The following is a 23,597-nucleotide window of genomic DNA, read 5'->3' as shown; positions in this document are numbered from 1 at the left end:
AGAGAATGACAGGTCATTTTGAGTCAGTGATCCGGTGCCAGCAACTGCCTACCTCTAGGTGTTTTGTCATGTGAGAAACAAACTTCTATTTGTTAAAGCATCTGAGGTTAGACTGTGGGACTTGTGGCCAAATGCATCATGAACTAATGCAGGCAGCAAGCAGGCAGTCAAGATATAGTGATTGAAGTGGTAAATAATGTGATCACCTAAGCCTAGTGTTAAGACTAGTTTGTTATGTGCTAGAGGTATTCCAGTTGGAAGAAACTGAAATAGCATGTACAAAAGCAAGAAGCTATGATGCGTGCACCAAGAAGCCACAGCAAGTAGTTCATTGTTACTGAAGTGTAAATTATCAGACAGGCAATGGTTGGGTACAAGTCTGTAGAAGCAAACAGTAAAGGACAGGTTAAAGCAGTTTTCTTGGACACAAAGAAAGTTCCAAGTTCCAGTGACAGAAACCGTTCATATACCCTGGTACTGAAGAATTATAGCTAAAGGAGTAATGTGAGGAATGAGAGGAAGTGAATGCATTACTTCTGATAGTCACTGTATTTATTATCGCTGCAAAGCAAATTACCCAAAACTTTACAGCTTAAGCGAATGTATGTGCATTGCCTCACAATGTCTGTGGGTCAAGAATCTAGATGTGTCTTAACTGGTTATTTTACCTCAGAGGCTCTTACAAGGCTGCCGTCAAGGTATTCACAGGGCAACAGTCTCATCTGAAGATTTGAGTGGGGAAACATCCACCCCACATTCACTCACATGGTGGATAGCAGGATTCATTTCCTCATGGCCCATTGGCATTGGCACCAGAAGTCTCCTTCAGTTCCCTTCCCCATGGATCTGTCCATAAGGCATCAGACATGTGGGAGCTGACATTGTCAGAGTGAGCAAACAATAAGGCAAAAGAGGGAAGCCAGAGGTATTTTCGTGACCTTCTCTCAGGTGGAAAACCACTCTTGTATTTTGTTCATTCAAAGCAGTTAGTGAATCCAGGTCCTGCTCAAGGGGAGGAGACAACAGTAAATACTAGAAAGTGAGGATCATTGGGAGCCATTTTAGAAGCTTGCAACCACTAGCATCCCACCACCTTCTTTTCCTCGTCCTCCCTTTTTGTGGTCAGCAGCAGCAGCAGCATCTTCATCATCATCATCACCATCCCCAAAGCCACAGTGATTATTAAATAATCACAGTATGCACAGATACTTTCTCATACTTAGCTCGTTGAGCCTCACAACAATCCTGTAAGACTAATATCAACATTTTTCATGTGAGGAAATGAAGGCTCAGAGAAGGAATGTGATTTGCTTACTGGTCACACAACCAGTAAGAGGTAGAACTAGGAGTCAAACCAAGGCCTAGTTAGAGTGGAACTCTTTACCACTGCTCTCAGAGGCAGCATCTCAGAGGCACAGGAGCCAGGTCTGCAGCCTTCCCTGGAACACAGGAAATGTTCTGCCTGCCTTTAACCTCACCCCAGGGCTGAAGGCCACAGAGTGAGGAGACAAAAGGATGAGCGGGGCCCTCTCAAAATACCTGGGCCCAGATAAAGGACAAAGGGTGAAGTCAGAAAAGATTTCTGGATAAGTTAATAGCCCTATAACAATATTTATTTCTTGCTTTAATAACTGCACTGCAGTTATATAAGAAAATGTGTTTGTCCTTAGAAAACACATGCTGAAGTATTTAGAGGGAAAGAGATATTATGTCTATAACTTTTCGCACACATTTCAGAAAAGAAGTATTTATAAGTCTATACAGATTGTACGTGTGTGGGTATGTGTGCATAGAAAGAGAATGAATGATAAAGCAAATATGGTAAAATGTTAACATTTGGAGAATCTGGGTAAAAGGTATAAAGGAATCCTTTCTGTAAATTTTGCAACTTTTTTTGTAAGTCAGAAATTATTTAAAAAGTAAGTTTTTAGGGCCTCCCTGGTGGCACAAGGGGTTAAGCTCCGCACTATGAAGCAATCCGTAGTTTCTGCAGCACAAGTTCGAGCCCCAGCCGGCCCAGAAACCCACATGGTGAGGCAGACCTCTCCTGTCTCACCCGCTGCTCCCCTCAGCAGTGTATTTCAGTCAGTCTGCTTGTTCTGTTCCCCACTCTGTCTCTGGTGGGTCCTCTCACCCTGCGTCTCTGGCCTGTACCCCAGATCTTGTATGCATAAATAAATAAATTTTTTTTTAAAGTAAATTTTTAAAAAGTACCAGTCTACTTTAGGACTTAATGAGTTCTACTTGAACTGTGAGCGATGACATTTGGGAGTCTTCAATATATCCTTTTGACCCTAATGTGACTCCTTTGAATCCTGAGAGAGTTTAAAGGTTATAAGTAGAACATGGTCTCTGGGGTCAGAGGACTGGGCTTTCAGTCCTGGTCCTGGTTGCTTCTAAAATTTCTAAACCACATAAGTAGCCATTCAAGGTTGTTTAAAGGATTTTGTGAGATGAGACTTATACCTTGGTTTAGTGTTTAACACAATTTCTGGTTCATGATGAGCTCTCCATAAATGTTATTATTATCATTGTCTCCTCCGTCATCACACCTGTGAGAAGTAATGACCTGGGTATATTCAGGCACTAATTTAGACAGTTCTCTTGGTGTCAACTCCCTGACATGAGTTCTTGTCCTCATAATGGCAGGGTGGCCACTGCGGCAGATGTGGATGTACCTGAGAAGATGAAGAATCGAATCCCTGTGGTACTCCTCGCCTGTGGCTCCTTCAACCCCATCACCAACATGCACCTGCGCTTATTTGAGGTGGCCAGAGATCACTTACACCAAACAGGTCAGTCATGGTACTAGGATGCAGTGGAAGAACTGGCAGCTTGCACTTTGTGGGACTTTGCTGGTTGATGTCATCACCATTATTAAAATTGCTTGTTTTGTTCACTCACTTATAGCATAACTGGTAGCCTGCATCTCCTCTATCATATTCATTAGGCTAATACCACTTGGCCATGTGGTATGTGTATAAGTCATATCCCCAGTCATAGAGTTGAATGCTTCTTGGATTCATCCTGCCCATCTCATATTATCCGTGAATGCTAAAGACAGTGGTCACTCTAGTACCTGTGTCTCAATCAGGGCACCCTCTCAGTTGCTCCCAGCATCAGGCTACACAGCCAGATAAATAGGTAGCATAGCATGTATCTGTGAGAGCTCCTGCTACTCTTCAGTAAGTAAGCATACATTCTGTAATCCGGAGTTGACATTGTCTTCTTTGAAAGACTAGATCTTAGATGGTAACAAATTAGCATTCTTATACATAGGCATTTTCAATACCAATGGTATGACTTTGCCAGAAATATTTAATCAGCTGGAAATATTTAATCTGGAAATGTTTCATCTCCTTGACTTTCCATTTCATTATTAAAAAGTGAAATGGCATTTTGAATCTGCATGATTATTTCTAAAGAATATAAGTCATTTATATTTTGATATCAGGTATATATGAAAGTATTTATTAGATTTGTATATCTTGTTTATTCCTGTATGTGTTTTATATTTTCATATTGTTCAAAAATGTTTGCCTTTAAGGGCATGTTTTGTACACCAGAATCAATTCTTGTTTATTTTTAATATATAAAAAAAGAATTTGATTAATATGTACATTATTTCTTCAAAGAAATTACATACAAATGTTAATTTATTTTAAAGGCAATTTTTTGTTTATAAAGTGTAATTTTTTATTATTCAAAGACAAAAAGTAGGTGTCTAGACTTACTAAATATATAGCTCTTACAAAAAATAAAAAGTCCAAACAATGGGTCAGTGAACATTAGTGGGCAAAATACCAAAGAGGAAGTGTAACTAACCATTAAACTTGGGGAAAAGTGCCCAATATCATTAAATCAATGAAAATGCAAATAAAGACATGATGAAATATCTCAAGATTTGTGGTGATTAGCACCTTGTAGCGATAAACAAGGTAAATACCACAAGGACAGCTACTGTGGCTGCTTGAGCACCACAAAATTGCCACCATCTGTCACCAAACTATAGTTGGTGTTTAATAAATATTTGTTGTGGGAGTAAATAGTTTTAGCCTAAGAGATTAGCAAAGATTAAAGATTGACAAAATTCAATACTTCTAGGGAGGGAGGGAACCATATTCTCATGTATTTCTGGTGATGAGATAAGTGAGAAAGCATTCATGGAGAGCAATTTGGTATAACTTGACAAAAAATTTAAACTCTGCACCTATACCCGAAATGAGGAGAAAAATCAATCAAAACTGAACCAGAACTGCTACAGATGTTTGAATTCACAAACAAGGACTATAACTATATGCTCTATATTCAAAAATTAAATAGCAATAGGGGCCTCCCAGGTGGCACAAGGAGTTAAAACGCAGCCTATGAAGCTATCCACAGCCACTGCAGCATGAGTTTGATCCCCGGCCAGGGGCCACCCACATGGCGCAGCAGACCTCTCCTGACTCGCCCCCTGCTCCCCTCAGCAGTGTATTTCAGTCAATCTGCCTGTTCTGTTCCCCATTCTGTCTCTAGTGAGTCCTCTCACCCTCCATACTTCTGACCTATACCCCAGTTCTTGTGTGCATAAATAAATAAATCTTTTTTTTTAAAAATTAAGTAGCAATAAGCTAAATATAAAAAGTACTCAAATCAAAAACCTAGAAGAGAAAACCACAATATATGAGATGAAAAATACTCTGAATAGGATTAACAATAGAATAGACATTGCAGAAGAAAAGCTTCATGAACTTGAACATCTAACAGTAAGAACTATCGAAAATGTAACACAAAGAAGTAAAAAAAAATTTTTTTAAAGAAATAAAAGTACATCAGTTAGATGTGGGATAATTTAAAGCATCTTAATATAGTTGTAATTAGAATACCAGAAGGAAAAATCAAAGAACATGAAAAAAAAATAGTGACTGAAAGTTTTCCAAATTTGATGAAAACAGATTTTGTCAAATAACAAATTACAAGCACAAAAATGCATGAATAAAACAATTCCAAGGTATGTGATTATCAAATTTTTCATAACCAGTGTTAAGGAGAAAATCCAAAGACAGAGACAGAAAAACAAAGGTAAGGATGTCAACAAATTCTTGTCACTGAATTCACAAAAGGGAATTCAATGAAAAACATCTATTTTTAGCACTGATTGAAAAGCCTGTCAACCTGGGATTCTGCATCCATTTTATAGCTGTTGAAATATTTTTCAAAAAGAAAGGTAAATATAGACATTTTAGATATACAAAAGCTGAAAGAATTCACCACCAGTAAGACCACACCATAAGAAATGTTCAGAAGGAAAATGATATCAGATGGAAAAATGGACCTACAAAAAGGAAAGCAGAGCACTGGTAAGCACGTGGCTATGTATTTTTTTTTCCTATTACTTAAATTTCTTTAAAAGATAATAATATAAACAAAAATAATAATAATAGATAGTAATATATAACATAATAGCAACAATAAACAGTATATTATATGTAGAAGTAAAATACTTGACAGCAATGTCATAAAGTCTCGAAAAGGAGAAATGAAAAAACACTACTGTAAGGCTCTTATGCTATAGATGAAGTGGTATAATATCACTTAAAAAGGCTGTGGTAGGGCCTCCCCGGTGGCGCAGCGGTTGAGCGTTGGATTGCGAAGCTGCCCTCAGCCTCTGCAGCACCGGTTCGATCCCCGGCTGTTCCCCGGCCACTGGAGGAGGGTCCCACATGGCGCGCAGACCTCTCCTGCCGCCCGCTGCTCCCCTCAGCAGTGTACTTCGGTCCTTCTGCCTGCTCTGCTCCCCGCTCTGGTTCTGGTGAATTCTCTCACCCTCCCACGCTTCTGACTGTACCCAGTGCTTGTATAAATAAATAAATAAAAATAAATAAATAAATCTTTAAAAAAAAAAAGGCTATGATAAATTAAAGATATATATTATAAGCCCTACCACAACCACTAAAACAGACAAAAACAGTTATAACTAATAAGCATGCAAAGGAAATAGAATTGAATTGAAATATACTTAGTTAATCCAAAAGAAAAAAAAAAGAGGAAATGGTGATCAAAGAATAATGTAAGAATTGAAGGCAAAAAACAAAAAGATAGAATAAAACCTAATTACATCAAGAATTACATTATATAAGATAGTCTAACAATTCCCACTAAAAAGCACACATTGTCAAATCAGATAAAATAAACTGGACCCAATTACAACTTTATAATGCTTATAAGAAGTATGCTAAATATAATGACACAAACAGGTTCAAAATAAAAGGGTGGAAAACTATCCCATACTGACATTAATTAAAAGAAAGTTGAAACTGCTATAGTAATATAAGAAAAAAGAGATTTCAGAGTAAAATATATTACCTGGAATAAAGGTCATTTTATAATTATAAAGAAGTCAGTACTTTAAGAGGGTATAATAATCCTACACCATTTTCCATTTCCTAAAAGAATTTCAAAATTCAGAAGAAGTAAAAACTTACAGAACTGCAAGGAGAAATAAACAAGTCCACAATTACAGTCAGATATTTCATTTTTCTTCTCACTAACTGATAGAAAAAGTATACAGAAAATTATTAAAGATACAGAACACTTGAACAACATTATCAACCACTTTGACCTAGTTGACATTTATAGAGCACTTGACCAAACATCCTCTTAATACACATTCCTTTCATGGACACAGAGAACATTTACCAAGATAGACCATATTTTGAACCATAAAATAAGTCTCAATAAATGTAAAAGCATTGAAATCCTATCTCTGACCATGGTGGAATTGAATTAGAAATCAGTAACAGAAAGATCTCTGGAAGATCCCCCAATTTGAAATAAAATAGTACACTTCTAAAAACCCAAAAGAAATCAAAATGATAATCAGAAAATATTTTTAACTGAATGAAAAGGAAATTAGGATCTAGCTAAAACTTTGACGTGTTGCTAAAGCAGTACTTAGGAGAATTTTACAGCACTGAATACCATACTAGAAATAAAGGTGTCAAATTAATAAATTCAAATTCAGTCTTATGAAATTAGAAATAAAATATCAAATGAAATATAAGCATAAGAAACTCATGAAGAGCAGAAATCAATGGAATAGAAAACAGAAGTATATTAGAGAAAATTAATTAAACCGATAGCTGTAACTTTGAGAAGAATCAATGAAATTGATTATCAGGAATAAAAATTCAATTTTTTAAATTTTATAAATATTTAAAAGAGGAAAGATATAAATTGCCATTATCAGTAATGAGAGAGGTGACATTCTACAAATTCTGATACTAAAAAGATAAAGAAACATTATAAACAACTTTATATCTATAAATTTGACAGCTTAATTAGATTAGAAAAATCCCTCAAAAGACACACTACTAAATGAGAATTATTCTGATTCAAGAATTAATTTTTTAAAGGAGAAAAAGAAATGGTTAATCTAGATAGCTTTATATTAACTAAAGAAAGTTAATTTTTAATTTAAAAACCACTCCACAGAGAATTTTGGGAAGGTGGAAGAGTAAGAAGCACCAGGAGTCCCCAGTTAGACAAACTTGCTGTAGCATAATCTATCTGATATAATTATTTTGGAACTCTCAAGTCTTTTGAAGACATGTAACTTCCAGGGGGAAACATGTAAATTAAGGTTAATTTCTGCTTCCCTTCCCCCTCTTCCAGCAATACAACAGGCAGATGTACAAGTGTTCCTGGAGCAGCTTGCACACGCAGCCAGATTGTTCAAAAATCATTATCCTCCAATATTGAGGACTGATATTCTGATCACTGGTTGCTGCCTCTGATCACATAGGTGCAGACAAAGATGTGGGCAGTCATTATTGTCACAACTCCCTTCACTGTTGCAAGCCCCAGCCCCTCCAGCTAAATTTCATTGCAGGGGATTTAAAGGGTCAGTGCACTTTTTCCCCCTCCCCTATTTTTCTTCTCTTTCTTTTCAGGAGCCAAACGTTAAAGATTACGACATGCAAAACCAACTGCATATGTGGGGAAAATTAGCAAGTTTCTAAACATGTCCAGTGAAAGACTCAGAAAAAACCTGAGATAACATTAAACTTATACCCTAGGCTGATCTTTGGCACAGGGGCTGCCTACATAAGTAAGTATACAAATAAAACAAGACCAGGGGAAGGAAAAGGATCAATTTTCCAGAGTTATTGTTATAGGGCAGCCCCGATACAAAACAGGGTGCCTGACTGTGGGTCCTCACCCACGCGCTTAAAGGGACTTATCAATGCTCTACTGCAGGCACACGCGAAAGGTTAAAAAAAGGTTTATTTACAAGGGAAGGGCAAATGAGGAAATGTACAACTCAGGGAGAAAAGTGGGAGACAAAGTTTTAAATGCGTCCTACCCGATCCACCGATCAGGAATCCCAAATGGCACTCTGAGAGCTGGCTGCAAGCCAGGAGCCGTGAAGCCAGGAGGCGAGCAAGAGAGCGAGAGACCCCAAGGCCCTGTGTTTGTTTTTTTTATACCAAACCTGGCTGCTTAATTCCACCCTCAGTTCCCAGCCACCTTTCCTTTGATGATGATGGGATTTGTCTTTCCCAATGTCCTGATGGCTTTGGTCTAGAGTGGGAGTGGGGTCCACAAAGCCTGTATGGGATTAGCTCAGGACATCCTTTCCCCCTAACATTATCATATCAGTAAATTAAAATGTCTGGTTTTCAACAAAAAAATCATAAAGGCATACAAAGAAACAGTAAAATACAGCCCATTTGAAGGGGATCGTGGGTGTAAGAATCAATAGAAAATGTCCCTGAGAAATATCTGATAGAAGATATACTATAAAGACTTTAAAATAGTTTCCCCAATGGAAAATTCCTAACAGGATAAAGTTTTCAATCTTAGCCATGGCTCCCTGGAGCAAACAAGACTTGCCAATAACTATAAGAAAGAAAATATCAAAATCAACAAACAACTATGAACCAGAGACACTCTATGGGGGGTGGGGGGGTGGGGAAAGGAGGGATCGGGGTCAAAATAAGGGGGTTGTAATTGTATGGGGAATATAAAAATAAAATTTAAATAAAAAAAGAAAAAAACTAAAAAAAAAAGAAGAAAAAGAAAAAAAAAATAATAAAATACCTGTCTTAAAGATGGTCAGAGAACTAAAGAAAACTGTGAAGAAATCTACAAAAAAAGCCATATAGGCACAAGGGCGGAGCAACATGGCGGCGAGGAGACGCTGCGAGTAAGATCTCCCATTAAGAAAAGTTAATAGGGAGGAAAAGCGGCAGGTCACAGTGAGAACTGGGACACGGAAGATAAACGGACGACTCCAGCAAACTGCCCGAAGAAGAAAGTGGCCATAAAAGAGGACCAGAAGGGAGGGAAGCGCAGAACCCTGCTCCCCTCCCCCGCCCACAAAGTCGGCACTCTCCGACCGGCAGAGAGGAGGGAAACAACAAACCAAAACGGCCAACAAGAAAAACGGACGCAGCAAGTGGGACTGTGAGTGGAAAGGAACTATTTCAGCCACCACACCCCGTGAACGGGAGCTATGGAGAACCCTGCAGGATCCGCCGCGGAGGTGAGCTCCAGGCACCATTAAAGAGAGCCCCGCCCCCCAGGAGGAGACCAGCACCAGCACACAGCCCCCGGCCGCCCGGTAAGCTTGCCCAGAAAGCGGCGAGCTGATCCAGATAGGATCACAGCTGCCCAGGTCCCCGCGCCTGCGACCTAGGCTTGCAGGGAGACCGCGGAGGCCCTCCCTGAGTGAGCAGGAACAAGGCGCCCAGGCAGGGAAGCAGGATTCAAAAGGCGCCATTCCCGCGCCACTGATCTGGGCTACAGCCCGCGTCCTGGAACTGAGGGCTTTGGAACTGAGACCCGGGGCACGAAATTAGGGGCGTGGGTTCCCCACGACGGTGGGGCACAAGGCAGACACAGCACCCCAAAGCCGTTGAGGTGTACCCTACCATCCCCGCTCTGCTCCCTGTCCCACAGGGTGGAAAATCAGCTCCCCAAGGGCTCTAGGAGAGATCTCTGGCGCCACCTAGCGACTTGAAGTCAGCAGAGGCTCCTGAAGGAGCTAGTGGCCAGCTGGGGAGTTAGCCCACACCGGGCCCCTTCCGAACAAGTAGTCTGAACCCACAGGGAGAGCGAGCACCCACAGCCGGGGCAGACCAGGCGCGCAGAAGAGTGTGCCTGAGACCAGACGCGCAGGGAGTGTGTCCCACATCACCATTTTAGAACAGGGACATTTCTTCAGTAAAGACTACCTGCAGAAGGCTTCCTCAGGAGCCAGAGGTGAGCGGGGGGAAGTTCGCCCACGCCAGACCCCCTCTGGCCTGCAGTCCAAGCCCAGAGGGGGAGCAGGAACCCACCGCCGGGGCAGACCAGGCACACAGGGGAGTGTGTCCCCACATCGGCATTTTAGAACAGGGACCTTTCTCCAGTAAAAACTGCTTGAAACTGACAGATGACTCCTGGAGGAACCAGAGGGGAGCGGAGAAGCTCACCCAAGATGCAGGCCAGTCCCAACAACACAGTATCCCAACGCATACGGCAAATTAGAAAACAGACAGTAGGGAGGAGAAGAACCACACGCAACCTAGCTACTCCCCAGGGAAAAAGCACACCACAAAAAGAAAACCAGCCCCCAGATTGCAACGACAGTAACTTGGAAGAACTTCTGAGCCTTCCAAAAAGAAAATTTAAAATTGCTGTGATTAAAAAACTGACAGAAGTCATAAAGGAAAACAATGATAAGGGAAAAATAATCAACGATCAGAAGAATGCAATTGAGTCCCTAGAGAGGGAAAACAATGGTCAGAAGAAAGAAATTGAGTCCCTAAAGAGGGAAGTAAAAGAAATGCAGGAGATCAAAGAATTAATGGAAGAACTAAAGAATTCTGGGAAAAGCAATGAAAGCAGAATAGATGAAATGGAAGAACGAATAAGTAATCTTGAAGACACAGAAATAAAAAGAACCAAAACAGAAAAGGAAAGAGAAGTACGAAGGAAAAAGAACGAGGAAAGACTTTGGGAACTATCTGACTCCATGAGGAAAGGAAATATAAGAGTTATAGGAATACCAGAAGGAGAGGAGAGAGATGTAGGAACAGAGAAAATATTCAAAGAGATAATTGAAGAGAACTTCCCAAATGTGAAGAAGGAGCTGAAAATTGATATACAAGAAGCAAGAAGAACACCAAACTTCCACGACGAAAGGAAAAATACAGCAAGACACATAATAGTAAAGCTCCCAAGAATCCAGGACAAGGAAAAAATAATGAAGCTGGCAAGAGGAAAGAAACAGATAACATTCAAAGGAAAACCAATCAGGCTGACATCAGACTTCTCCGAAGAAACACTACGGGCAAGGAGAGAGTGGAGGGACATAGTCAACAGACTCCAAGAAAACAGATGCCAACCAAGAATACTCTATCCTGCAAAGCTCTCCTTCCTCTTTGAAGAAAGAATATGGACCTTCCCAGACAAACAGAAACTCCGGAATTTCATTGCAACTAAACCCCCACTCCAAAAAATACTACAAGGAGTCCTAAAGCCAGAACCTCAGAGGGACGAATAACAATGAAAGAAGGCCAAAAAAAAAAAAAAATTATTAAAAGAATAAATAAATAAAATCAAAGGAAAGACAAACACAATGGCAAATACAGATGTTAACATATCAATATTAACTCTAAATGTAAATGGACTAAACTCTTCAATAAAAAGACACAGAGTTGCAGCCTGGATTAAGAAACAAAACCCAACCTTTTGCTGTCTCCAGGAAACACATTTAGCTACAAAAGATAAAAATAGGCTCAAAGTTAAAGGATGGAAAACAATCCTACAAGCAAATGGACCAAAAAAGAAAGCAGGAACAGCTATACTTATATCAGATAAAACAGATTTCAAACTCAAAAAGATAAAAAGAGACCCCAATGGTCACTACATTATGATCAAGGGGACAATACTTCAAGAAGAAATAACACTCATTAACATATACTCACCAAACGAAGGAGCACCAAAATATATCAGACAACTGTTGTCCTCTCTGAAAACAGACATCAGAGAAAACACATACGTAGTGGGAGACTTCAACACACCACTATCAACAATGGATAGATCAACAAGACAAAAAATAAGTAAAGAAACCAAAGCTCTAAATAAGGACCTAGAGCAATTGGGCTTAACAGACATCTATAGAACACTAAACCCCAAAAAACGGAGTACACATTTTTCTCAAGCGCACACGGATCATTCTCCAGGATCGATCACATACTGGGGCACAAGACAAACATCAACAGATACACCAAGATTGAAATCATATCAACCATCTTTTCTGACCATGAAGGCATCAAACTAGAAATAAACCATAAAAAGAAGGCAAGGAACTTTCCTACCTCATGGAGATTAAAAACCACACTACTGGAAGACCATTGGACTAATGAGGAGATCAAAGAAGAAATTAAAAAATTTTTTGAATTGAACGACAAGGAGGACACCAATATCCTAAATGTATGGGATGCAGCAAAAGCAGTAATAAGAGGAAAATATATAGCAATAGAAGCTCACATCAAGAAACAAGAAAGAACGCAAAGAAACAACCTAATCTCGAAGCTCAAAGATCTAGAAAAAGAACAACAAATAACCCCCAAAACCAGTAGAAGAAAAGAAATAATAAAAACCAAAGCAGAAATAAATGAAATTGAAACTAAAAAAACAATCCAAAAGATCAATGAAACCAAGAGCTGGTTCTTTGAAAAAATCAATAAAATAGACAAACCCCTAGCCAGGCTCACAAAGGAAAAAAGGGAGAAAGCACAAATAAACAGGATCATCAATGAAAGAGGAGAAATCACAACGGACACAGCAGAAATCAAAAGAATAATCAGTAACTACTATGAACAGTTATATGGAAACAAGTTTAACAATCTAGAGGAGATGGACAAATTCCTACAACTCTACAATCACCCAAAGCTAGATAAAGAAGAAATAGAACACCTAAACAGACCAATTACAATTAGCGAAATTGAAATGGTAATCAAAAACCTCCCCAAAAACAAAAGCCCAGGACCTGATGGATTTACAAATGAATTCTACCAAACATTCAGAGAGGAATTAGTGCCTATCCTTCACAAACTCTTCCAAAAAGTTGAGAAGGAAGGGACAATACCAAACACGTTTTATGAAGCCAACATTACACTAATACCAAAACCGAACAAGGACAACACAAAAAAGGAAAACTACAGGCCAATCTCCTTAATGAACACTGATGCAAAAATCCTCAATAAAATTTTAGCTATCAGAATCCAACAATGTATCCATAAGATAATTCACCACGACCAAGTAGGATTCATTCCAGGGACACAAGGATGGTTTAACATCCGAAAATCAATCAACGTTATCCAACACATCAACAAAAAGAAATATAAAAACCAGATGATAATATCAATAGATGCTGAGAAAGCTTTCGACAAAGTGCAACACCCATTCATGATAAAAGCCCTTGAAATTCTTGGGATACAAGGAACATACCTCAACATCATAAAGGCCATCTATGACAAGCCAAAAGCCAGTATCATTCTCAATGGTGAAAAGCTGAAAGCAATTCCATTAAGATCTGGAACAAGACAAGGATGTCCACTCTCACCACTGCTTTTCAATATAATACTGGAAGTCCTAGCCAGGGCAATAAGACAAGAGAAAGACATCCAAGGAATCCAAATAGGAAAAGAAGAAGTCAAACTATCACTATTTGCAGATGATATGATATTATACATAGAGAACCCCAAAAACTCCACAGAAAAGCTAATTCAACTCATCAATCAGTTCAGTAAAGTGGCAGGATACAAAATCAACACGCAAAAGTCAGTAGCCTTCCTATACACAAACAATAAATCTGAAGAAGAAGAAATCAAAAAAACCATCCCTTTTGTTATTGAAACAAAAAAAATCAAATATTTGGGAATAAATCTAACAAAAGAGGTAAAGGACCTATACAAAGAAAACTATAAAACACTGTTAAAAGAAATAGAAGAAGACACAAAGAAATGGAGAGACATCCCCTGCTCATGGATTGGAAGAATAAACATTATTAAAATGGCCATCCTTCCAAAAGCAATATACAGATTCAATGCTATTCCAATCAAAATTTCAATGTCATTCTTCAAAGAAATAGAACAATTATTGATGAAATTCATATGGAATGACAAAAAACCGCGAATAGCCAAAGCTCTCCTGAAAAAAAGAGAAGGGAATGGAGGCATCACACTCCCAGACTTCAAACTATACTACAAAGCCATAATCATCAAAACTGCATGGTATTGGAACAAGAACAGACATACAGACCAATGGAATCGAATAGAAAATCCAGAAATAAACCCACAGATTTATGGTCAACTAATCTTTGACAAAGGAGCAAAGAATATGCATTGGAGCAAAGAAAGTTTGTTCAATAAATGGTGCTGGGAAAACTGGGTCACTACATGCAAAAGAATGAAGCTTGACCACTACCTCACACCATACACAAAAATCAACTCAAAATGGATTAAAGAACTAGACATAAGACCTGAAACCATAAAATATATAGAAGGAAATATAGGCAAAACACTACGTGATTTGCACATCAAAGACATCTTTACAGACACATCACCCAAAGCAGTGATAGTGAAGGCAAAGATAAACAGCTGGGACTACATCAAATTAAAGAGCTTTTGCACAGCAAAAGAAACAATAACAAAAACAAAGAGAAACCCCACCGACTGGGAGAACATTTTTGCACCCAACACTAATGATAAAGGACTGATCACAAAAATCTGCAAAGAGCTGATGAGACTCAACAACAACAAAGAAAATAATCCAGTCAAAAAATGGGCAGAAGAGCTAAAAAGAAACTTCTCTGAAGAGGAAATGCAAATGGCCAACAGGCATATGAAAAAATGTTCAACATCACTTGTCATCAGGGAAATGCAAATCAAAACTACCATGAGATACCATCTTACACCAGTGAGAATGGCACATATTAAAAAAACTAGCAACAACAAATGTTGGCGAGGGTGTGGAGAAAAAGGAACTCTTCTGCACTGTTGGTGGGAGTGCAAACTGGTCCAACCACTGTGGAAAGCTGTGTGGAGATTTCTGGACCTACTAAACATAGAGCTTCCATATGATCCAGCAATTCCACTCCTAGGTATTTACCCGAAGGACACAGAAACATCAATTCCAAAGAACACCTGCACCCCTATGTTTATAGCAGCACTGTTTACAATAGCTAAGCTTTGGAAACAACCCAAATGCCCAAAAACAGATGACTGGATCAAGAAGATGTGGTACATATATACCATGGAATATTACTCAGCATTCAAAAAAGATAAACACATGCAATTTGCAGCAACATGGATGGCGCTGGAAGGGATCATGCTCAGCGAAATAAGCCAAAAAGAAAAAGAAAAATACCGGATGGTCTCACTCATAGCAGAAATCTAGAAAACTTAAATACGGGACCAGGAAAATGAATATAAGAAAGTGAAAATCAAAATCAACAAAAAACTATGAACCAGAGACACGTTTTGTGGGGCGGGGGTGGGAGGGGAGGGATTGGGGTCAGAATGGGGGAGCTGCAATTGTATGGGGAATATAACAATAAAATTTATAAAAAAAAAAAAATCCATGCACAACAATAGCCAATAAAAGTGACATGAGGGTGAAGAAAAAAAAAAAAAAAAGCCATGTAAAACAAATAGCATATATGACCCTCCCTATCAGCAACTCCTTTAAATATAAAAGGATTAAACTTCCCAATCAAAACACAAATAGTTATATATATATATATATATATATATATATATATACAAAATGGAAATAACAATAAAGCAATCAAAAACCTAAAAAGGAATCAGAATGAAAATCTGGACTTGAAAAGTACAGTAAATGAAATGAAAAATTCATTTATCGGCATCCATTAAAGGGATTCAAAGGCAAATATGAATGGGTCAAGAAAACAGTTAGCAAACTTGAAGATAGGACAATGGAAATTATTGACTCAGGAACAGAAGAAAAATGAACAAATTCTAAGGGACATGTGGCACACCATCAAGCCAACCAATGCATTGTGGGCATCCAAGAAGATGAAGAAAGCAGAGATTATTTGATGTACTAATTATGAACACCTCCCAAATATAATGAAAGACATGAATATAAACATCCAAGAAGCTCAGCTAACTCCAAGAAAAATGAACTCAAAGAGAACCACATTATAGTTGCTATAGCCATATTATTGTCAAATTTGCAATAGATAGAGACAGAGAATCTTAAAAGCAACAAGAAAGAAGTGATCATCACATACAGAATGCTCAAAAAGATATTCAGCAGACTTCTCATCAGAAAACTTTGGAGACCAGGAAGTAGAACACTGATCTTTTCAAAGTGATAAAAGAAAAAAAAAACTCAACAAAAAAATCTTCTAATTAGCAAAACTGTCCTTCAAAAGTGAGAGTGAAAATAAAACATCCTCACATAAACAAAAGCTGAGTTTATTACCACTAGACCTACCCTGCAAGAAATTTTCAAGGAATTCCTGCAAGATAAAATGAAAAGACATGAGACAGTAACTCAAGCCTGCATGGGGAAGTAAAGACGCTCTGTGAAGCAGTCTGCAGTCTCTGCAGTGCGGATTCAATTCCCAGCCAGCCAGGGAGAAACCCACATGGTGTGGCAGACCGCTCCTGTCTCGCCTGTTGCTCCCCTCAGCAGTGTCTTGGGTCCATCTGCCTGTTCCGCTCCCCGCTGTCTCTGGTGAATTCTCTCACCCTCCCGCGCCTCTAACTGTACCCCAGTTTTTGTATAAATAAATAAATCTTAAAAAAAATAGCTTGATAGTCCAAAAGTAATGTTAGTGTAACTTTGGTTTGTAAATGCAAATCTTATTTTCTACATAATGTAAGGTAATGCTTTGGGGAACACAATGTATAGAGATGTGATTTTGTGACATCAGCAAATAGAAGGGGTAGGGATGAAACTGTAATGGAGTAGAGTTTTTGTTTGTCATTGAAGTTAATCTTGTATACATTCAAATTAAGGTGTTATGTGTTACTTTTGGATGTTAAATGTAACCCCATAGTAACCACAAAGAAAATAGCTATAGAATATACACAAAGGGAAATGAAAAAGGAGTTTAAACATTTTACTGTTTTTAAAAAAATCAACTAAATACATAAAAATGCAGTGATGCAGGAAATGAAGGACAAAAAAGCTACAAGGTATATGTAAGACAAATAGCATGACAGAAGTAAATCCCTCCCTATCAGTAATGCCTTTAAATACAAATGGATTAAACTTCCCAATCAAAACACAAATAGGCAGAATGGATTGAAAACACATCATTTAATGATATGCTAAATACAATAGACTCACTTTAGGTCAAGGACAATGATAGATTTGAGAGTGAAAGGCTGCAAGAAACATGTTCCCATTCCATGCAAATAGCAGCTAACAGAAAGAAGGGTAGCTATAGTGATATCAGACAACATAGACTTCAAAACCTAGAAAGGTTACAGCAGACAAAAGACATTATACATTGATGAAGGATTAAATACATCAAGAGGATATACTAATTATAAATTTGCACTTAATGATAGACCATCAAAATATATGAAGCAAAAATCAACATATATGTATCCCATTTATATAAAATTCTAGGAATTACAGACTAATATAGAGTGATGGCCTGGTTAGTAGATGAGGGTTGGGGAGAAGCATGGGGCATAAGGGAAGGATTAGAGTGGCAGGAGGAATCTGTGGGGGATGATGGATGTTTATTGTCTTGATTACAGTGTTGATTTCCCAGGAGTATACATATGCAAAGCTTGTCAAATTATACCCCTTAGATACATATGATTAATTGTATGTCAATTTAAAAGCTTGTTTCAGCTATATAAAATAATGTGATAGATCCAATAGGACAAATGATGCAATCTAATTCAACAGAAGAGACATATAAATCAAATGTCATGTATGGACCTTATTTGAATCCTGATTCAAATAAATCAACTACAAAAACACATTCATGAAAGCTTAACAATTGCTGATGTGTTAACAATCATCCTCATCTCTCTCTCTTTTTTTTAAAGATTTATTTATTTATTTACACAAGCGCTGGGTACAGTCAGAAGCGTGGGAAGGTGAGAGAATTCACCAGAGCCAGAGTGGGGAAGAGAACAGGCAGAGTGACGAAATACACTGCTGAGGGGAGCAGCGGGCAGCAGGAGAGGTCTGCGCGCCATGTGGGACCCTCGCCCGGAGGCCGGGGATAGAACTGGCGCTGCAGAGGCTGCGGGCAGCTTCGCAACCCAGCGCTCAACCACTGTGCCACCGGGGAGGCCCTTATCCTCATCTCTTGAGGAAAAGAAGTATATACCCTTGGTCCAGCAGTTCCACTTCATGAAATTTATTCTAAAACAAGTATGTGTGGGCAAAGAATAGTATTTCACTTTGGAGGAGAAAATGAATGTATTATTCCCTGTATATCTTAAAATAGCTTGAATAATGTTCTTTCCAGAGTATTGGTTTCCACTTGACATAAACATCTTTTTGACTCTTAGCCACGAAGTGGCCTTTCCTGACAAGCTTGACTCATCAGAAATGCCCATGGTTTAATCGACAGTATCTTTACTGTGAGTTTTATCAAGGTGGGGCTGTATTCTATGCAATGCTGCTTCACAGACAGCAGCCTCATACCTGGTATTAGAGACCTCAGGTGCTGGGTGTGCTTGCAGATTCTCCTTTAGCCATGTGATAAGGCTCTGGCATGGCCCAGTGGTGTTCCTAGAGTACACCTAGCCCCAAAGGTCATGGTAACCACAGAATGCACTGATAATTAGTCATGAGGATGCACCATATAGTTACATCATAGATGATTTCTATTACTTAAGTTATTCATAGGTTAAGGGGCCTTGGTTTTAAATGACCTTAAAGACCTTCTTGCCTTTATTTCCAGTCATTCCTCTGTGGAAAGTACTTGGTCGTTTTTGAAAGTCAGGAATGATTTTCAAGCTTGTGTCTTTAAGTATTTACATTGATTTTATTCCTTTCAATACTCATAGATATTTACTGCCTCTTCTCTGGGCCAGCCACTGTTGCCGCCCCTGCCCAAACAGGCTGCACAGTGTAGGTGGTGAGAGACACATGGTAGCAGGCGACTGTGGCTCTAGGTAGGAAGGAGCACGTCTTCCACCTGACCACTGGGGAAGCTTCTTGAAGGAGATGGTACCCAAGGTTTGAAGATGATTGGTTAAGTCTTTAGGGGATAAAGTACAGAGGTAGAAGAGAGTCATATTCCAGCATATGGTAGAAAGATGAGGTTGATAAGGCAGGGAGCACCCAGGTCATGGAGAAGGGGACTTTCTTGCCACTGTGAGGGGTGAATGGTGTAAATGTCCCTTCTCTGCACAGTCAGGCATCATCTCCTCCTTTCCACAGCCCCCATTGCGGGCTGATACTTGTGTGTGGAGTCATAACCTGACCCATTATCTCCCAAGGACAAATATTTAAATCATGCCTTTTTTGCTCAATCAGAATCAGCCCATGATTAAAGCTGGATAAAAATCTGGTCCCACAGCTGACTTCTTTTTTCATGAGGAAAACTAAATCTCCCTTCTGCTGGTGTATTTTCACTTAAAACAACTCACAATTTTAATTTGATATTGCATGCATATAAATTGAATTAAACTAGCTGAAGCAATTTGTTTAATACTGTTAGAGAGAAATTAATAGTGTCTTCCAGGTTTGCTGCAGTAGCTCTCATTCCTTTTTTGGAACTCTTTCCCCTCCCCAAGCATCCCTTTCCTCAAACTGCAATTGTCCCTCCTTCCTTTGTTTACTTCTTCCTTTTTCCTGAAACAACAATGAAACCTTTAAAAACTGACAGAGGGACTATAATATTTCAAAACTTTTAGTTAGCTTTAATCTTGCAATAAATGACATGCACTTTTATAATGGAATATATATATATGTATGTATTTGATGAAAGGAAACTGCAGACTTTCATTCTTAAAAAGGCATATATGTGCTAAGGATGAAATGTTGAACCAGCTATTTTTTTCCACACTCCTTTACTTGAAAGGATGTTTGGGAATGAGATATGGGCTGGCATGAATGTGTGGTATCTGTGGCGTTTCTGTTTTGCCTGGTGTCCTTTAATCATTGGCACTTCCTTACTAGCACTGCATACCATGCAGGGTCTCAGAATGAAGATTCACAAAGGCTTGATGGATGAATTGGTGTAGTAGGAATGGGTGGTTTTAAGAAGTTCATTTGGAATTTTTATTCTTGGTTTGCCGATTTGGACAGAAATGATTCAGCCCAACATATGACTAGTCGATAGCATCAGACATACCTACAGCTTTCATTGAATATATTAAGAGCTCCAGCTTGCATTTCTCTTAGCATGTTGGATGCATTCCCAGTTGTTAGTAGTTGTTTTTCCAACATGTAGTCAGAAGCTTATAAAGGAGGTTGAGTTAAATTTAAATCCTGTTTTCTGTTATTTAGACAATTTGTTATTTCTTGTCAATTTAACTTGGCCATTGGCCTGGTTTTTGACAACAGTCCACTTATATTTCTTTTTCAAAATCAAGCATTCTGTCAGCTCAATTAATACTTCCTCATCTAACAACTATTTAGCACCTGTTTGTTTTGTTTAACAAACATATAATCATCCTTACTCCTTGCCAGGGAGAATTCTGAATGTATTACATGAGCTCATTTAATCTTCATAGCAACCCTCTGAATTGAGTACCTTTACTAGTCTCCCTATTTTACAGGCAGGGAAGCTGAGACTCAGAGAGAGAGATTGAGTAACTTCCCCAAGGTCACACAGTCAACAAGTAGACAGTATGTCCCAGAGTGTGCAGTAACCACTGTGCCATGCTGCCTGCATTCCCTCAGCAGATTTCTTGAATGCCTGTCTGTGCTGGGAACTATGCTAGATGCAGAGATGACATGGGAGTAAAAGTAGTCCCTGTACTCCATGGGCTGGAGCAGCCATTGGAGGGCTGCTATAAGCAAAAATATAGACTGGGCACTTGTAACAACAGAAAGTTATTCCTCATAGTATGAAGCCTGGACATCAGAACAGGATACCAGCATTGTCATATTTGATGAGAACTCTCTTTAGTGAGAAATCCTTTCCAGGTTGCAGGCTGCCAACTTCTCATTGCCTCCTCATATCAGGGAGAGTAGAGAAGGAAGTAGGCCCTCCTGAGACTGGAAGATTCTCCTCTCATTCATGAAGGCCCCACTCTCATGACGTCATCTAATCCCATTTACCTCTCAAAGGCCCCATTTATCACCACATTGGGGTGGTAGGGTCTAAACATAGGCATTGGGGGGGGGGAGACACATTAGTCTATAACAGGGAGACAGACATTATTCAAACCCCATAAGGTAACATTATTCAGGTGACATATGCCACCAAGGGAAAATTCCCAGCTCCTACTGCTGTCATTGTCAACAGTGTGGAAATTTGACAGATTCCAGAAAAAGTGTTTGCAAAAATGTAAGGACTAAGCTGGAGAAAAATAATGAGGCACTGTTTAGATTAGCAGTGAGGTTGACTGGAGTCAGGGATGCAGGGAAAGGGCATTCTTGGTATAGGAAAGTGCATGTACAAAGACCCCGTAGTGTCAGAGAACATGACCACTGAGGAAAGACCATGTTGTGATGATTTCAAAGCAAGGAGCAAAAGGAAACATTGTGGACAGTAAGGGAGAGAAAAAGGGGGTAGAGAAGGAGGGAGGAAAGAGAGAAGATTCTTAATATTATATAAACTGGCTTTCTGAAGCAATATTTTTGATGAGCGAGATGTCATGGCAATGAAGAGTTGACAGATGTGGAAGGTAATTGGGAGTTAAAATTGACCTGATAATGGATTAAATCTGAAGGAAGAGAGTGTGTCATCTACTGAGAGAGTCCTTCATCCTCAGCATTTATCACCACATTGGGTTGGTAGGTTAAGTTGGAGAGATCTATGAAATGTCTATGAGAAGCTGGTGATTGGCGCTCACAGGAGAAGACAGAACTGGAGATAGATGTTTGAAGTGACTTGTAGATTTAAAAAAAATGAAGGTATTCACAGGGGTAATAAGATTACAGAAGAAAAAGTGCTAACGAGAAAGAGAAGCCCTAAGAAGACACTGTACTTAGCAACCCCACAGAGGAGGTTGAGGTGTGCAGAAGCCAGAGCAGTTTCTGTCCCAGAAGATGGTGGGCCCTCACATTTAATGCAACTAAGAGGTCAAGTCAGAGGAAGACTGAAAAATCACATGTGTGGGTCTCAACAACATAGAGTTGGTTCTTTGTGACTTGCTTTTAGCAAGTCATTGGCATCAACAACCAAATGGTCTGTGAGTTCAGGAAAGACAAGAGAAGAAATGGAGGTACCAGTAGAGACAGTCCTGCTAGGAATGTCAAGGCCCCAGGCAAAGTGGGGTTTGAATATACAGGAGCAAGGAGGGATTCTCTGAAGTGAAATGGAGGGGAGCACACATGGTGGCAGAGTCGGGGGTGGAATACCTTCTGACATCTCAAGAGAAACTGCAGATAGGAATTTTCATGTTTGAAAGATTGTTGATTACTGCATTGTTTGCAATTGTGAAATATGGGAAACAAAATATTTCATCATAAACAAATACTGAATTCTAAAAAGCAGCCTGTTTTTTCCCAGAGTTATGGGTTAGCACAACTACTCTCCATTATCTTGAGATAATAAATTTAGAATATACTCAGTAGCCTGCCCCTGGATTCTAGACCCCCCCAATCCAGTGCCAGGCTGGCTAATTCTGGGAGTCCAGGCCTTCTTCGCCATATCAGGCTTTCCTCAGTCTTGGGGGCAACTACTCAGCCCTGGACAACTCCTGCCTCAAGTTGACCCAGTGTGCGTCCCCCTCCTCATTGCCACGGTGATCTTGTGAGACCTTATCCAATGCCTGGATGAGCTTCTGCCTTAGTCACTGTTATCTGAATGCTCATCTGGAAACTACCGTGTAGGAAAATGACTTATTTGCGGGGAACCCTTGCTAGCTCTCAGTGGTCATCACTATTTCTGAGTGCTCAGAAGCCATTAGTGTCAGACTCTGTTCCCTGATTTTCCTCTGACTTGAATTCAGGGTCCCAAACTATAGTCCAGAATCTACCCTTTTATGCTTATCCTATAATTCATTCAATAGATGCCTCTAGAAAGAAGACCATTGTTTTTCTAGACTCATGGAGCAGAAGTGTCCACAGATCTCTTCTCAACCCAATTATCTGTCCAGCCTGGCTGAATCCAGGAGATCTCCCAGTAAGCACACATTACCCAGCACAGCTATTACCAGGCACACTTAATTCTGTCTTGGTTGCTCCTGAGTCCTGGGATTCACATTTCAATTTCTGCTTTCCCCTGGATGCTACATTCCACAAGAGGAAGAATTACAGAATGGTGAACAAGCCATCAAGAGACATGTCCCCTTTCCTTTGACCATGGGAGTCGCAGTTCCTTTGAGCACTGACTTTGTAGTCAGCCTTGGTATCAAACCCACACACTAGTGCATGACCTTGCGCAATTTACTCCACCCCTCCAGCCTATATTGCAGCATAGGAATAATGTCTCCAAA

General features: G+C 39.4%; 1 protein-coding gene across 2 annotated transcripts in view; it reads left to right on the top strand.

Annotated features, from left to right (window-relative positions):
* Nucleotides 1–23,597, top strand: part of NMNAT3 (nicotinamide nucleotide adenylyltransferase 3) — a gene marked incomplete at both ends in the record, with an annotated part of 70,615 nt that overhangs the window by 5,767 nt on the left and 41,251 nt on the right. Inside the window, one exon of one of the 2 annotated variants that reach the window (XM_084231167.1) lies at nt 2,650–2,795. In XM_084231167.1, the coding sequence (XP_084087293.1) occupies nt 2,650–2,795 (146 nt within the window). Of the gene's footprint in view, nt 1–2,649; nt 2,796–23,597 lie in introns of those variants that run through there. The other variant, XM_084231168.1, reaches the window with a different exon arrangement.

The sequence above is a fragment of the Talpa europaea genome, assembly GCF_964194135.1.
Source record: "Talpa europaea genome assembly, chromosome: 4".
Classification (NCBI taxonomy): Eukaryota; Metazoa; Chordata; class Mammalia; order Eulipotyphla; family Talpidae; genus Talpa; species Talpa europaea.
This window is presented reverse-complemented; position numbering and strand designations above follow the sequence as displayed.